This window comes from Tachypleus tridentatus, chromosome 13 (genome assembly GCF_004210375.1).
Source record: "Tachypleus tridentatus isolate NWPU-2018 chromosome 13, ASM421037v1, whole genome shotgun sequence".
NCBI classification, from domain to species: domain Eukaryota; kingdom Metazoa; phylum Arthropoda; class Merostomata; order Xiphosura; family Limulidae; genus Tachypleus; species Tachypleus tridentatus.
In genome coordinates this window covers 116,068,825-116,087,285 of record NC_134837.1, presented here as the reverse complement: position 1 = coordinate 116,087,285, position 18,461 = coordinate 116,068,825, and the positions used below count along the sequence as shown (strand labels likewise).

Genomic DNA, 18,461 nt, shown 5'->3' with positions numbered 1-18,461 from the left:
ACTAGTGGCATACAATTCATATTATATTTCAACAAAAACTCAAGCATTTTTCAATTAATACAACTGTTATTGATTAAGGCTTCAATTCATGGATACATTAAAAAGGTGAGATATTTTATGAAGGAAAGTCCATCCTTTCTCTGTAGTATGTAATAACCTTCAATGAAATGAATAGTAGATTTATTTCGAAAATCTTTTACAATAGTTTTTTTTGTAAGTACTTTATACTTCGTAATCTAATTTTATTGAGTTTCCTTTAATCACAAAAATATATTTTATCTTCACGTTTTCAGTAATTTTATTGATTAAATATCAGGTGAATAATGTTTATGACGTCATGCAACACCTTTTTTTATTCTTCCCCCATGTGAAGGCGGATGATGATTGTACTTGTGAACCGTTATAAATTACTAGAAAGATGTTGATTAAAGAATTGTAAGTGATTAGTTACAAATATACACACGCATGTATATATATATATTATTATTGTAATTTAGGTGTATTACTCGTTCTACTCCTATATCTATATTCATTTGCTAAGAAATAGTAGTATTACTATTACTAATAATAGTAGTTGCTAGTTGTACTGGTGTACGTGTAATTGTAAACTGTAATGTGTATAGTTATAAGTAATACCAGTATTACTATTAAAGTACAGGCTTATGACATTTATAAATGCGAATAACCTGAATCTAATCCGGCATTTGGACTAAGATTATTTCTACCATTGTTAACCTCATTTTAGTAGTGGAGATGTATTCCTAAATCTGATTTAAGAAAATATTTCAGTTTTACTCGTTTCAGCGTTATTCATTTGTAATACTAATACTGTAACAGTAGATGATAATACTATTAGTGTCTCCCAGTGGGATAGCAGTAAATCTGAATTCACAATGCTCAAACCAGGGGTTCTATTCCCCACAGTGGACACAGCAGATAGCTGCCCAGTGTGGCTTTGCTATAAGGAAACAAATGTACTACTAGTATAAAAAATCAGGAAATAAGTGATAGTAACAATGGAAGGCTTAATTAAAAACAGATATACATTATTAGCTTAATATCTGATGTTAGTTAAAATGTCTGAGGCCTGGCATGTCCAGGTGGGTTAAGGCGTTTGACTCTTAATCCGAGGGTTGCGGGTTCGAATCCCCGTCGCACCAAACATGCTCACCTTTTCAGCCGTGGGGGCATTATAAAGTGATGGTCAAACCCACTATTCATTGGTAAAAGAGCAGCCCAAGAGTTGGCAGTGGGTGGTGATGACTAGCTACCTTACAGACGACTAGTGCAGAGAGACCTCAAGTAGATTTGCGTGAAATTTAAAAAACAAATAAAATTAAAATGTCTGCATGACTGTCTCAGCATGAACTTTTATAGACTGTAGCATTTTATTTAGTCCATCAGGCTATTTACCTTTTAGCTTTAAGTGTCTTAATTATTTAATACAGAAATAAAACTAATTACAATGTGCTATTTTTCCACAGTAATTTATCTTAAAAGTTCTTCTTCTAGTATCGGTAACAACTAGTAAACTACCAAACACCAGACGTAACCAAAAAAACTTGTAAGACTGAAGGTTAGGATTTTTTACTCTTTAATAGATGGTGATGGAAGGGTCTCTAATAACTAAAAATTAAAGTTAATGAACCTCACAGATGCTTCAGTTATGGTCATTGGGAAAGGCTACCCATGTGAAGCTACTTTTTTGTGACTAATAAATATGTCTTGTTTATCAACTGTTTAACATAAAACACTTAATAAAAATAATAAGAATAATGTAAGGCTTTAACTTTAGCATTTATGAATGATTATTTATATTTTGTAATTTTAATAAACTGTCAAATTCATTAAAAACTAAACCAAAACCCTCAAAGCTAACTTTTATCCTTTAAATATTTATCACATTTTCCTTTAAACTCCTTCAAATTTACTATATCCACCATATTTCAGTGTGATCCTTTTGACAAGCTAACCACTGTGTAAGAAAAACAAAACTGTCTTAGCTGAAGATGATTCCTACCCTGCCAAAATTTATATTTCTGTTTCTAAGGAGTTATACCATTTTCATTGTTAATTATGAGAGAAAAAAAATATACCAGAATTATTAATTCTTTTAAAAATCTTAAACATTTCAATCAAATCCCTTATAACTTCTCCTCTCTCTCTTTTTTTTTTTTTTAAGGTGATGGTAACTTTTCATAGGTCTGGCATGACTAGGCGAGTTAAAACGTTTGACTAGTAATCTGAGGGTTGTGTGTTCGAATCCACATCGTGCCAAACATGCTCACCCTTTTGGCCATGGGGCATTATAATGTGATGATCAGTCCCACTATTCATTGGTAAGAATTGGCAGTAGGTGGTGATGACTATCTGCCTTCCCTCTAAATTAGGGAAGGCTAGTACAGATAGACCTTGCGTAGCTTTGTGCAAAATTAAAAAACAAAACAAAAAACTTCTCATATGCTACCCTTTCTATACCTAGTATCACTGTAGTAAACTTCTCTCACTCCTTCTGCCTGGAACGGCCAGGTGGGTTAAGGTGTGCAACTCATAGTCCGAGGGTTACGGGTTGGTATTCCCATCGTGCCAAACATGCTTGCCCTTTCAGCTGTGGGGGCATTATAATGTGACAGTCAATCCCACTATTCGTTGGTAAAAGAGTAGCCCAAGAGTTGGTGGTGGGTTGTGATGACAAGCTGCCTTCTCTCTAGTCTTACACTGCAAAATTAGGGACGGCTAGTGCAGGTAGCCCTCGAGTACCTTTGTGCGACATTAAAACAACAACAACAAACAAACAATACTCTTTCCAACAATTCAATATCTTTCTTAAGAACACAGTACTCCAAGTGAAACCTAATGAGTGATATAAAATCATAACCTCTTTAGAATTGTATTCAGTATTTCTATAGAGACAACTTAAAATTCTGTTGATCTTAGTTAGTGCAACAACACATTAGGTGACTTAAGGCACTGACCAACAGAATACTAAGATAATTTTCTTACTTCCATCAACTTCATACTTTCTTTAAATTATAAGTCCACATGCATTATCTTGAATTTTATAATTAAAAGCCATCTTCTTAACTAACCAAATGATGATGTAACTCCCTCTGAAAAGCAACATCCTTCTCTTTACAGCTAGCAACATTTAAGACCTTAGTTCATCAGCAAGTTTAAGGAATGTATTTGCCATTTCTTCAAAAACGTCATTGATGAAAATCCAAAATAATGAAGATTGTAATATTCACCTTTTATGTGGCACATTTTCAGATGATTTATTTAAGGGCAGATGTACCAAATTCATACCTTTGTCATCTTTGCAAGCAGTAATCTCTTCAAAGAATGTAAAAAAAATTAGTAAGTCAGTTTTCTCCCAGTGAAACCATGTTGATTATCAAACAAAATTTTAAACTGTTAAATTATGCTGCAAAGTATCTTTTGTCAAACTTTTCAAAACTTTTTCCACAGATGTAAGACTAACAGGCATATAATTACAAGGGCAATTTTTATATCAAACCTTGAAAAGAGGAGTAACATTGGCCTACTTCCAGTCATTGCAAAAAAATATCAAGTGGCTTACATGTTACATAACCTTTTTTGAGATTCTTGGGAAAATATCTTCCCAAGGAGCTTTATCATTCTATAAATTTCCCAATTGTTTTGTAAATGAGGGTGAAGGTGTAGATTTTGTCTATCTGGATTTTCAAAAAGTACTTGACAAAGTGCCACATAAAAGGCTTGTAAAGAAACGTATCTCTTTGGGTGTGGGAGATAACCATTTGGATGGAAGAGTGGCTTGATGAAAGAAAGCAAAAGGTTGTTAGATGGAGTTCAGTCAAACAGGATTAGTGTCACAAGCTGTGTACCTCGTAATTCATACTTAGGATCATTGCTCTTTTTGATTTGCATTAACATCATAGATGAAGCAGTGGGCGATAAATTACTTAAATACACAGATTATATTAAGATCTTGGGTGGTGTTCGTTGTTTAGGGAATGCTGTTGAGTTACAAAAATATTGAGGTAATTTAGTGAGTTGGGCAAATAAATGGCAGATAATTACAAGATATTATATGTGGGGCTATCATGATTTGATTGGGAATAGCCTTAACACTGTTAAAGAAGAAATGGATCTAGATGTAACCGTTGATCAGTCTCTTAAATCATCCGAGCAGTGTGCTGTTGCTAGTAACAAGGCAATTAGAATTTTAGATTGTATCTTCAGAAATATTGAATATAAGTTTAAAGAGGTTATAATTTCATTGTTTTGGTCACTGGTCAACTCACATTTGGAGTAAAGTTAGGTAGGCATGACTGGAAGATCAGTATAATAAAAAATATATAGCATTATGAAACGTATGCGAATTAGACTAAACATGTAATTTCATGGTATAATATGCAGTCATTCTAGCATGAAAAAGCATAAATAATATTTATTGTCTAACATTTGTTTGATGTTCATGAGGTTGGTCAAGTTACTGCACAGCCCATGTAGTTAGAGTATAGAAAATAACAAAATACAGAATATTACAAAAAAACAATTGTTTGAAATGTATTTAGGAAGTTTTATATATTATGCAAATCTTAAGTAAAAATATGTAATTAAAAATCTGATTTTGTATGTATAAAATACTTATCTTTACCAAAAGTCAACCAAATTTTGTGAAGATACACATGTTGTATCAAAATTTATAGTGCAAATACTTAATGTGTGCAAATTTGTAGATGGACTTGTGTGTATTATACTGAGCCTGTCACAAAAGCGTTAATTCATTAAAATTGCTCTGTTAGTCCTCAATTTCCAAATAAAATACATTCCTTGCACTAGCACACAGTAGCAGCTGTGTGGCTTTCATACCTGTGCTACTCTTAACCACTATAGTCTAGAAGTGAATAACACTATATAACACAAATTTTGTTCCTGGATAGTATGTGTTTCTTAATTGCTTATGTTTTAAAAGTACAATAAAATGGCTGTTATTTCCTTCAAACTTTGCTTTTGTGACCTGGATAATGAAATTTAGAAATTAACTTATTTTCTATCTAAAAAATGGACAAATTTGCACATTTTCATTTACATAATGTCTGAATAAAACAACATATGAATCAAGATTTACATGTATTTATAATAAAGTTATACAAAAATGTTTAGAAGTGAGTAGTTTTTCGAGATTTGCGACTGTAATGTAAATCACTTTCACGTATCAGCCCCCAAATATAATCTCCCATCATGTTTTCGTTATACGCTCCTTGGTAGCGGCATTCAGAGTCCAATATATCTTGGTGGAAACACTTGCCTTGGTCCTCTGAGTATGCTCCGATGTTCTCCTTGAACTTATCAAGATGAGCGTCAAGGATATTGACTTTCAGGGACATCCTGCAGCACATTTTGCCATAGTTCTTCAGCAGAGCCTCAACCAGTTCCACATGAGTTTTGGCCTTGTGATTGCCCAAGAAGCCCTGAACCACTGCGAAAAGCTGCCCCAAGCTTTTTTTTCCTTTGTACTCAGCTTCTTGGAGAATTCTGTGCACTCCAGGATCTTCAGGTTACAAAAGCAAAGTTTGAAGAGAAAAATAGGTCTTTTCCATTTACTTTGGGTGTAATAAATGGAAAATAACACTTTCTGCCCAGGAACAAGAAAAAGTAAAAATTTTGTTACATAGTGTAATCAATACTAAATGCAGCTAGCCTGTTTACAACACTGTTAATCTTAATGTTTGAGTAATAAATATGCTACTCTATAATTATCTTTATACTAAAGTAATTCTTTATCTTTAAAACATATGATAAATAACTAGTCTTTAGATTATATTTATATAATAATACAATTTATTTAGCCTGTTTTGTAACTTATAAGCTAAATTGTGGCAAAAGTGGTTGTACACTGCAACCTAATCTACACTAGTTTGTACACAAGCATGTCCCAAGTTAATTCTACTATTAATATTTACCTGTTGTATTATGTTATCTTTTTTTATTATAATCATAAAATTATTACAAGTAAAAATATTCATCAGATACTTAGATATTTTAAAAATATATTCCAAAAATTTCAAAAGCTTAGTTTTCAAATGTGTTTACTCTTCCTTGCATACAAAACAGTACTCTGCATGAATGCTACCTTGGCATGGTTTTTACCTGCTGTTTAAGTTATTTTGAAATATTTTTTCTTATGATGAGAAGTGTGTTTCTTATCAAAAGGAAAGTTTATATTAATTATAAAAAGATGGCTCTGTATTTATTTAATATAGGTATCTCTCCACCCAAAACATTATAAACATTTACAGTTTTGGGTTGGTATGTTGCTTCAGTACTTTGAGCTGGATTAAATACTCAGTTTTCAGGTGTATTTGCTTATATTTATTAGAAAAATTTAGTGTTTTGTATGTCTTTATTTCATTTAGTGTATCTTAGTCATCACTATCATGTCAGAAAATATGATAGGGATATCCTACAGTTTTTCTAAAGATTACGTGGTCGTTTTTTTATTGCACTACTTCATACCACTAATTATATATATATTTATTGAAGTTTTTATATTATTTCAATATTTCATGTGAACAGTTGGTGAGTGTTTTAATTTTGAAGTTAGTCTAAATTTTTTTTTTTAACTTCTGTATGCTTCTAAATGATGTATTTTATTGGATTGACATTAAATTTTGACCATAAGTTATGTAATTTAAGATATTTATTTCATCAATACCTTTATTAATATAGCTCCCCCAGAAGTTTAGGTTATAAGAATAGGAGAAGTTGTATATGGATATAAAAGAGCAAGGAAAATAGTATTTAAAGTTTAGTCTTTAAATATAAGTTATATAGGGATGATTTCATCACTTTTGAAAGCTAAGACTGTCAGTTTTGAAAATGTTTGTTCTTGCAAATGTGGATGAGCAAATATTTATTAATAACAAAAAAAAAATTTAAGGTGGAAGAAATAGCCATAAGACTGTGGTGTTACAGAACATAATGAGTTAGGTAACATAGTTATTAAAAGCATAACACTGTGAACCTCTTGTGATAACTAAAAAGTATTATTAAGGGGAAGATGCACATTTACTTTCAGAATTCCTTTTTTCACCAAAATGTATTGATTTTGCATTTCTAGATGACAATATCCCGAGTCGGAACAGATTTCTGCAACATTTTGTTATTTATGATTACGTATAAGGTTTATTACTAAGTTGGACAATCTGAAGAAGCATTTAAAGACATCTTAATTTAAAGTCAGTTTTCTCATTGAAAATTTTAAGAAGATCAGAGTAGAATAATTTATCTAGAAAATGTTTGATAAAGTGATAAATCATAAGGTTTGGAGAAATGATTAATACTTACTGACTATATAAGAATAGCTAAGTGATTATATTTTTAAAACATTTGTAAAAATAATTGTAAGTTTGTGAAAGTGCTCAACATTTGAGAAAAAACAAGTTTTTTTTTCGTGTACGAGGTCTGTTCAAAAAATACGCGGACTGACGTCATAAAACAAAATGTACTTTATTTAGAAGTTACAGGTCTGGGACCCCTTCAAAGTACTCTCCTCCCCAACGCACACACTTATCCCAACGGTGTTTCCACTTGTTGAAACAGTTCTGGTATGCTTCTTTTGTAATGCCCTCCAGCTCCTTCGTCACATTTGCCTTAATCTCGGGAATCGTCTCAAATCTTCTTCCTTTCAAGGGTCTTTTGAGTTTGGGGAACAAGAAAAAATCGCAAGGAGCAAGGTCAGATGAGTAGTGGGTGGTGGTGTAGAACAGTGATCGAGTGTTTGGCCAAAAACTCACGAGTTCTGAGGGCCGAATTTCGCAGCAACGCGGTGCATCTTCAATTTTTCGGTCAAAATCTCATAACAAGATCCAACTGATATCCCACACTCTTCAGCAAGCTCCCTGACAGTCAAACGTCGATTTGCCCGCACCAGGGTGTTGATTTTGTCGACATGTGGGTCGTCAGTTGACGTGGAAGGACGTACAGAACGCTCATCATCTTCAATGGGCTGTCGATCATCCTTAAAACGTTCATGCCACTTGAAACATGCTGTACGCTTCATAGCAACATCTCCGTAAGCCGTGTTAAGCATAGCAAAAGTTTCAGTCGCAGATTTTCCAAGTTTAACACAAAATTTCACAGCAAGTCGTTACTCCTTCAGGTCATTCATTCTGAAATCCGCCAAACGAAAAAATCGCACTTCACTTAAAACCGCGTAGCTAATACACATATGAAGATATCTTCAATCGGGAAATGGCATCGTAATCAGCTTATCTGTGCGAACCTAGCAACACCAAGCGGATTCCCCTGAATCAACTGGAGCTGCGCAATTCAAACAGTCCGCATATTTTTTGAACAGCCCTCGAATAATTATTGATATCTCAAAACATGAAATCATATTTTATATTTGTATAAAACTGTTGGATTTTCATACTAATATATTTTATTCTCTCTAGCCGTGTTGTTTTGCCTTTGACAGTTGAAGAGGTATGAAAATTTCTATCTAATTATGGCACTTAAAATTTATCAAATATTCCATAAAAATTATTTGACTTCAGAGATATTTCTGTAGTCTATGAGACTTAGAATGTATGTTTGTGTTGTAATTTAATTTGTACTTTAGGTTATTAATCTATTACTCATTTTTTAATTTTTTTTAAGAACAAAAATAATGTATGTACTTTTGTTTTTGATAGAAAAGGGATTAGTAATGTTTTGCACCACAAAAATATCTCATAATCTGTACATTCTCTACTTATGCTGTCAGAGACACTCGCTTTCTTGGACATTTATATATTATGTAATTATTAGGTTCTAGAATTACTTGATCTGAGATATTGTTACATTTTTAGCAGGTTAAGTAAAAACCTCTTGCACAGTAAAATCAGAATTCTGATTTTCTGGATCACTATCAGACAGATAAGTCTTTTGTGGTGATGTAATATAGTGGTAGGTAGCATGTATTCTATGTTTTTGAATATGTACAAGGGATAAGCAGTAACTCAACCTTGGTAACACTTTGCAGTATCAAGTTGGCCAGCTGTACTCTGTAGCACAGGCAAGCAAGAATGAAACTGGGGGAAGGGAAGGAATAGAAGTCTTGAAAAATGAACCCTTCACAGATTTCCCCTTGTTGGGTGGAAAGTTTACATCAGGCCAGTACACTTACAAAATTTACCATTTGGCAAGGTATGTACTGTATAACATAGAGATGTTATTTAAATTGTATTTAATTTTGATGCCAGAAGAAACTCATTGAAAAACAGTTAAAAAAATTAACTGTAATCAGGGCTTCAGGAAGTGATAAGGCCAGTTAAGACATGGCCTGACCACTTTTTCATGGAAGTGATAAGGCCAGTTAAGACATGACCTGACCACTTTTTCATGGCATGTTAGTTACAACCCGTGTATTAAGGCTTGCTTCTTTTATTTCAGTGTTAAATTGTGTGTATGCAGCATTTGTAGTTAAAATGGGGAAGGCATGGTCCCAGATCCTTTAGAAAAGGCATGCTTTGCACATTCATGTGTCATATTGTTAAGCTGTGACAGTGGGCTGACCAATTGCTTCCTACAGCAATGGTAATATTTATGAAAGTAAATTCTCAAAGTTTTACTGCTTGAAATTATTGTTCATAAGATATAGATTCACTTTATAAAATGAAGTAAGATGTATTCCTATGGTGATATTAATGAAATTTAATTCTAAGACCATACTTAAGTATTTGATGTTGTCTACCCACCCCACTGAAGTTTGAGTAGGTAGGTAGACTATTTCTTTTTTCTTTCATCTTCAAATTACCAATAATAAGAATTGCTTGAGGCATGAAGTATTTCTAGGAGAAATATGGAATCATGTCCCCTTAAAAACATTGTAATAAGGAAGTCACAAATGGTGCATTCTCAATGCTTAAGTGACCATGTAGGAAGTTTTAGTGTCAGTTACACTGCAGCATAAAATTATGGTAATTCCTGGAAAGATGGCAGCACTGTTGTTTTCTGCACCAGGAATCGACTCACATAGTTACATTCACTGCACTGATAATTTCATACATTTACAGGAAGCATACTGTCAACTTGTGTAAACACATACTGTCAACTTGTGTAAACACTCACGTAAGCAGCTGGCGTTTGAAGATGATCCTAAGGTGATGAGTAACATTCAGAAAACTAAATACTTTGTAAAACATAAAGGCTACCAGAGAAATAACCAGGCAGCTGAACAGACCTTGAAGAAATTAAAACAATTTGCCATTGTTTGAAAGTGAATTGTTAGTAAAGCCTAATATTAGCTTATCATCATATCAGATTCTGTATTTATAGTGTATTTCTTCTTAATATAGTATTTGAAATGTATAAAATGTGAACTTACACATTCCCATATATATACTATAAAGGAATGTCTTTGGATTTATTCAAGTTCATTGTATTGAAGTATTGTTTACAAACTAAGTATTGGACTTTATAAAGTAAAAATAAAAACAATACATGGTATTTTAAATAGGGTACACATTGTGTAACTTGAAGTTCCAGTTGTAATTTCTTTTCAATAGGAAGATACTTCGGTAACTATGCTGTGGTTACTGTGTTGTGGTAGTGAATTCTTATAGTGCATACATGTTGCTTACCTATGTAAGAAACAATGCAGGAGTCTGTTTTTGCATAGTAAAATTTGTGACATTAGATTTTGGTGTGCTTACCTATGTTTATATCCATGTTTTCTAAACCTTATCCAGATAGTTTATGTATAAAACATATTTATTTATTTATGATATACATATATTTTTATTAGGAGAATTATTTGCTTCATTAGCTCAGTAGGGGATGTAACACTAGTCTAAATCTACTAAGCTGGTCAAACTGTATGAGGTATTACTAAGATAATAGCTAAAAATACCATTAACAGGAAAGTAACTAATTAATGAATCAGAACATTTTAAACAATCCAGAATTTTATTTTCTGATTGACATTACATACTATTACTTAGACCAGCATATTAAATTAGCAAAATTACCTAAAGTTAGTAATGTATTTTTATCCCATTGAAGGTGTAGTTTGACCTACTTTCAGGAACAAAAAGACACTATCTTACTGGTTTGACTGAGCCCTAGTGTTTGACTAATTGCCTTCCCTCTGGTCTATCACTGCTAAATTAGGAACAGCTAGAGCAAATAGCCCTCATGTACCTTTGTACAAAATGCAAACCAAACTAAAAAATATATATACATATTAGAAACTATAATTGTGTTACAGATAATTAGAAAATTTTGCTAAAGTTACTTTTATTAAAAGTATAACTTACTAAAAATTTACCCTTCACACATTCTGTTAATGTTATGTAATATTTTATATAAACCCATTATTTATTATTCTATATATAATTTAGTAAAGTTCCTGCTTTCATTCGACTTCTTGCACCTAAAGGCTCTTTAGAGGTTTATGAAGAAGCTTGGAATGCCTATCCATATTGTAAGACAGGTGTGTATATTATTGAGGATTGCTTCTTTTTTGTTTTTGTTTTTCACTTTACTGCACATGCCTTTAAATTTTATACTGCTATTACTTTTCAAAAACAATGTTAAAACATATGTACTATATAGATTTAACTTCTGAAATGAAATGTAGTTAATAACTAGACAAAATTACAAATTAAAAAACTTTTTGCATGTTACTTCAATAAGTCAACATTTTCCTTATCTGAAAATGTGTTTCCATTAGATACTCATCTTTTCACACAGGATAATTATCTTCTGCACATTCTTCTAAAGAAATTTGCAAGCCACCAGTCTCATGGAAATTTCTACTTAATTTCACATCAAATCACCAGAATTTGTGCTGGTGCATGGTAAGGTCATCATGCAGCAGAACCATTAACCAAAGAGAAGTGCAACCCAAATCCATGTGCACTGACTCTCCCTACATGTTGCACTTATAAATCCTAATATCTTTACTCAACAGTGTGTTTCTCATGACATCCTTTCCTTGTTCATGGCCACTTTTGTCAAGATTTGTTGACTGTTTTTCCCTTCATCCTCCTGATTCTCTGTCATTAATTTCTATTTGAATAACTTGAGGATTGGAAGCCTTACTTTCTTTGTCATTTTCTAGTTCCTTCATCTTTTTGTCTTTACCTTTCTGTTCTCCCTCTCCTACCTCTACCTTTTATCTGTTGCACTTCTTCATGCTTTGATAGCTTCTGAGGATGTTCATTCCTTTTTATGTTGGCTTGTTCTGTTTGTTCCCCTACTGTTGATACTTGTTGGGTTATCTTCCTCTTTTTTTGACACCATCTCTCCTTTTTCTTTCTCTAACTGTCTTGAGTTTTGTTGGTTTTTTTGCCACATGATCTGGTGTGATAGGATTTCTTCCCTCATTCTATTTCCATTTTTTCTTCCACTTTCTTGACCTGCTCTTTCATCCTATTCTTCATCTAAATCAGTGTTCTTCTTACCTTACATTCCTCCTTATGGTGGACATAACAGGTAACCATATGTGGGTTTGCTAAGAAATAAACTTTCTGTTCCAGATTCCATATCATTCTTTTTTCCTGTTTTACTTCTACAAGCAGTCTTGTTCATCACTCTTCTTGCCAGTGACTTGCAGATGTTTTTCTCTCCTCTTGCTGTTTGTCTCACTTTTTGCCAATAGTTACTTTCCATTTATCAATCTTAGTCTCTTTTTCCATTCTCCCTGTTTCCTCCCTTCGACTCCATTTATGATCTTTTTCACCAGTTCACACAGTGTGTGAGACACTTTCCTACATATTTTCTTGATCTATTCTCTTTGTTTTCTCTGTCCCATCTTTTATATTTGCTTTTTTTTTCCCTTAGCATTGATGCCTGTTGTTTTTTTATTTTTCTGGTATCATAGGGGCTTTCACTTGCCATGTTCACAACCCATGGTTGATGTTCCTTTTCTTTGACTGTTTATATCTGTTTACCTATTGTGCAATGTTTCTTTTTCTCCTACCTCACTCATGTTGTGGTAGCTGCTTGGTTGGGAGAAGATTTGTTTTGGTATCTGGGTCCTTTCTCAAACCGATTCATTATTAAATACTTTTGAACATTTTCTTGTTCTCATCATGTGTGAGAGGTTTTATTCCCTTTTGGTAGCACAGGCTTCTCTAGAACTCTTTCATTTTGAAGCATGCACTCATGTATTTCCTACAGTGGACCTTACAGACTTTGGGTTTTCTCTTTTAGGGTCAGTTGTTCTCTTTTTTGAACCTCTTCTCTAAGAATTGTCACAATGACTGGACCATATCAGTCATACTTCTTTCATTTTTTACCACCTTTTAAAACAGATGTTCATCCTCTTTGACACTTCTCTCTTAGATTGATTTTGCATCCATTTTACTTATATTTTTTATTTCAATTAATTCTTCACTTGGAAGAGAGCAGTCACCTTCCCACAACTGTCTGCAGGTAGTGAAGGGTGATATACATGTGGGTTGTTGTGGGCTTGAGCACCCACATCTCACTCTCTTAATTTATATTTCTAATTCTATATCTATTGCTGTTCTTTATTTCTTACGTGAGACTGGCAAATGGAGGGTAAGACTGATGGATGGTGTATCCCCACCACTGTGTGGATCCTGCTTCACAATCACCTCCAAAACTTGGGGTACATTTGATAATCCCACATTGTAGCTTGTACCCTGAGATCTTTTCAGTTGATGCAGCATTTTTGTGGTATTTTATTTTGACTTGTTTTTTAGTTAAAATAACAAATTATATATTTACTCACATACATACATTTCTTTTCTCATCCAGAACACACCCATTCCATGGATTATCATAATAGAAACCAGCATCAAAGCAGTGTTTCTGCCCACTTCTCTGGCTAGCAATTGCACTGCCTTCAATAAAAGACCTTTCTGGACTGAGGGACTGATGGGGATCCCAGCGCAATTTCTAATACTTTTCTCTGCACACATTTCCAACTATCCTTCCCACTTTCCAATACACATTATTCATTACTTCATTAAAGGAAGAGGAATCATGAGCATGTAATAGAGGGAGAGTTATTGGGAATAGAGCTGTTACACTGTAATTGATGAAGTACTGATGAAGATGTCATAATGAAGTTGTAAAAGATCACATTATTTCATGTGTTATTAAGTGGGAGTTTTCACAAGGTTGGTGGCTTGCAAGTCTCTTTGGCAGAACACATGGAAAATAGCTCTTCTGTGTGAAAGGTGAATATTTATTGGAAATACATTTTCAGGTAAGAAAGTGTTAACATATTCAAGTAATGTACAAAAATGTTTTTGAAATTTGTTAATTTTGTCTAGTTATTAACTACTTTTTGATGCTGTTTTCATTGCATGAATATGATCTGTATTTGGTCAGTCATGAATTGTACTGTTAAGTTATTGAAAATAGGCTTTTTGCATTATTTCCATTGTTTAAAGCTGGTTTTTCTTCAAATACTTAAGAGTAAAATGCATCTCACCTAGCTTAACTTTAATGGTTAATCTAAATGGATAAATATATAAAAAAATCCACAAAAAAAGCTGTATCTCTGGACTTGTATTTAGTTGTATACATGTTATCTCTGTCATTTAGGTTGGAGATACCTTACTGGTTAGCATGCCTGCCTATTAATCTAAGGGTTTGTGTTTTGCCTCTCATTGTTACAAAGTTGTACTCCACACTATGGGACTATTGATATATTATAAGAGTGATGGAAAAATCTGTATGATTAGTTTAGTCCAAGAGATTGTTGTTGATTATCAGCCATTCCTTTAGTCTAACAGCTCAAAGTTAGGGATAGTGAGCAAATATAGCTTTGCACATATATCTAAAACAAGAAAAATATATGATGTGAGGGCTTAAAGGTAAAATGTCTTAACTCTTTCAACATAGGCTCAGTCCCTGGGACCAATCTTGTAACAATTTTGTGCCTTTTATAGTTTTCATGATATAACTTTTAAAATTAGTAAGCATGTCTTCTCAAAACATTACAAGTTATCAATAAACATTTCAAGGATTTCATATATAAAATATCAGAGTTTTTATCAAGTTTTAAGGTTTTTTAAGTAATGTTTTTATTGTGCCTTTTTTCTTTTCTCATGTTGACCATCCAAATTGTGAAGCAGTTTTGATTATAAGATCAAAAATACTTTTATGAGTCAGAAAATTTTTGAATTTCATGTGCAAAATCTTCATAACATCCAGATAATTATCAAACTTTTTTAAAAGAAAAAACCTGTAATTCTCACTAATAAATCTGTACAGGTTTGGTAGATTTTACCAAATTCATAACCACCATAAAAAATTAGGAAATAAATATAAATTGTGCTTTTTTTTTTCTAGAATGATGACAGATTATAACACAAACATAATTGTATAGTCTAACTTGCTTAAATGTCACAACATTATACAGAAATATATGTTTATTATTTTTATTATACTGACTTTTCAATTATACTTGGCTAACATTAGAGAAGTTACAATGATGTGGTACACATTAACTTATGTTACTGTATTCAAGAATATAAAACTAGACTTTATAAAGTGATCTGTCCTGGCTGTGTTTTAGTGGACTAGTATTTTGTAAAATAGTCACATTTAAGTTATAATACATTATACATGTATATAGGTTATTAATATTTACCAACAAGTTCTTAAACTAATTTTTCTTGAAACATAGAACAGTAAATAAAAAAGTATAGCAAAGAATCATCTCTTCTAATTAGGAATTTTGTATTTGTTTGCTGCTTTCCATAGCTTGCTAAGCCTTATCAGGTGTTGCAAGTGGAGGATGCAAAACAAAATAATGTTTTTCTTTCAAATAAATAAATAAATATACATATAGATTTGAAAGAAAAAACTCAAACTATGATATCAATACCATTGAATTCCATTGTAATTTAACAAGTATAATAACTAAGCTGTTATTTGGGTCTAAAAAAAATATGAAATTTTGAGCTTACTATTGACTTACCTTACCAGTTTCGAATATAGTATGAAAAGCATGTGTTTAAAGCCTTAATGCTTCAACAATGCTAAGAAAGCTACTGGAGGGACATTCTGAGTTTTTGATTAGTCATTCACATGTCACAGACAGAAGCAGGTGCGCACAAGGTGTTTCCAAATATGGAAAGAGGTGGGCAGAGCCATTGTGTTTGAGTAAGTGTAGCAATATTTCAGCAAATAGAAAAGATAAGATGTTTTTATTTTATATTCTAGCTTGTCAGTATTGATAATTTGAGATCTTCATTTGTATGAAACTATAAACTTTATTTGGACATCACAAACATTTAATTTGAACCAGTGCTACATTCAGTATACTTTATGGAACACAAAAATCAATATTTCGTTTTTTTTTTTATTTTTCCTTTTAAATTAAGAAATTAACTAATGTGCAGTACTAAAATTTGAATTATAGTGTACTATTTGACACCATATTTATAGACAAAACTTCATATAGTAATAGTTCAAAATAATTTTGAATGCAGGTCAACAAACATGATATTTGACCTATGTCAGTAAGGTTAATAAAAGTACAGGTTTAGCAGTTTTCAACATCTAAATTTTTCTTGCTGTTAGTACAAATGTTGGAGAACTGTAGCTGGTGACAAACATATTGTAAGGAATATTACTGTTATATTCAAAACTAGGGATGGAAAGCATAGGCCACACATAGCTGTATGCACATATACAAAAATTATATAACTCAATAGCTTAAATGTAAAACATCTTAAAGTATGGGTTTTGGTTCAAGAGTTCTTTTCCCTCTCATTTGTATATTTACTATAGAACTGTAGTTACCATGACAACAGAATTGTTAAGTAATATTATTATTTTGCCTCATTATGCTAATGATAAAAAACAAAATATTTACTTAGTTTGTAATTAGTGTACAGTAGTATAAAACTACCATCATTGCTCCTGTAGCTTTTTATTTTATTTATTTATTTTTAAATTTGTTTTGTCCAATACATTTTATTTAAAAAACTTGATTTTTTATATTTATGCATTTCTATAATAGTTAGTTTTGGTTGTCATTGTTAAATGACTTAACTAATTAATTAGCATTCTGACTGATTACCAGCTCTTTCAGTACTTATAATAAAATGTGGTACTTATGAAAATGAAAGTTATTGAATTTAACAAAATTATTTTAATCATTATGGCTTCTTTAAAAAAAAGTTTATTCTTTTTGTATACATTTAGTAAATGTGAATAATTGTACGTAAAATATCAGTAAAGACCATTTCTGATTTACTTTATCTATGTAATTAAAAGAACACTTTGTACCAGTCAACCAATGTATGATAGCTAGAGCCTAAGTTTAAATATGCTCTTTACATGAAGCAAGAGTTTATCAACTATATAATCTATGGCATTTAGCCTCAGTGATAACTTTTACAACTTCATTCATTTTCAATGCTCTACAGCTAACATTGTGAGAGAGAAAGAGAGAAAATAGAGGTTTCAGATGATATACAAATATAATTTACACACACATTGTAAGAAAACATTTATAAAAAAAATCATATGATGACAGCTGATTTTTACGCTTCCTGATACTATAAATTTAAAAATTCACTAATAACTGTTATGTGTTTCCAAGTATACAGGCATCTTAAAATTGACAATTAGACCTAAAGTGTAAATATACAGGGTGGCTTGTAAGTCTCTACCCATCCATATATCTTATGTATCCAGTGTATCTGTGTGGTGTTCCTCATTCTCGCTGCATAATATTATGCGACACTATGTTCTGTGAAACATTTTCTTCAACATAGCAGGGGTTATTGTTCCAAATGCCCTGGTAACAACTGCCTTCAACTCATTAGTATTATTGAATATAACATATGGATGGGTAGGGACTTATGGACCACCCTGTACTTCATATGTGAAGAAAGAGTTTGTCTGCTGAGGGAATAAAATATATCATTTTTATTATTGGTAACAGAGAGCCTAACACTTTGTTAATACTTTAGGGAAGAATGAAAAGAGTTTATAACAGTAAGGAAGGAAAAAAACAAGTGAAATAGTGACAGATGAAAATAGTTGGTTTTTACATTTCTTGATACCATAATTATAAAAATTCACTATTTAATAATGTCACAAGTGTTTGAAAGAAAAAATTATCAAAATAGTAGTCAAAGATGGGGATTATTCAGAAAGACAAGGTGATTATACAAAATGTTTTGTGTACAAAGATTTATTTTATTTATAGTCTTTCTATATTTTTACACTTGTTTACTTTAAATCTAATTTCAACTCCATATTCTGCTTAGTAGGTTTTGTCTTATTTATATCAAACTACATAATACAACAACATTACTTAAAGGAGTTATCTGTTTAAAACATTTACCCTTTTCACATGTATATATATACAATATTCCACTTAATAATGCTACATATGTGAAAAGAACTTTGAGCTCTGACAATATAATTTATAGGGTGAAGATTCTGTTTGGTCTTTTTTTTTTTTGCTAAACATTGTTTCAGTTAACAAA

General features: G+C 32.0%; 1 protein-coding gene across 1 annotated transcript in view; it reads left to right on the top strand.

Annotated features, from left to right (window-relative positions):
• Positions 1–301: 301 nt before the first annotated feature.
• The window catches only part of LOC143238356 (phosphatidylinositol transfer protein alpha isoform-like), a 28,488-nt gene continuing 10,328 nt past the window's right edge, over positions 302–18,461 (top strand). Inside the window, 4 exon segments of the mRNA XM_076478507.1 lie at positions 302–435; positions 8,445–8,475; positions 9,014–9,177; positions 11,373–11,464. Coding sequence (XP_076334622.1) covers positions 419–435; positions 8,445–8,475; positions 9,014–9,177; positions 11,373–11,464 — 304 coding nt within the window. The 5' untranslated portion in view covers positions 302–418.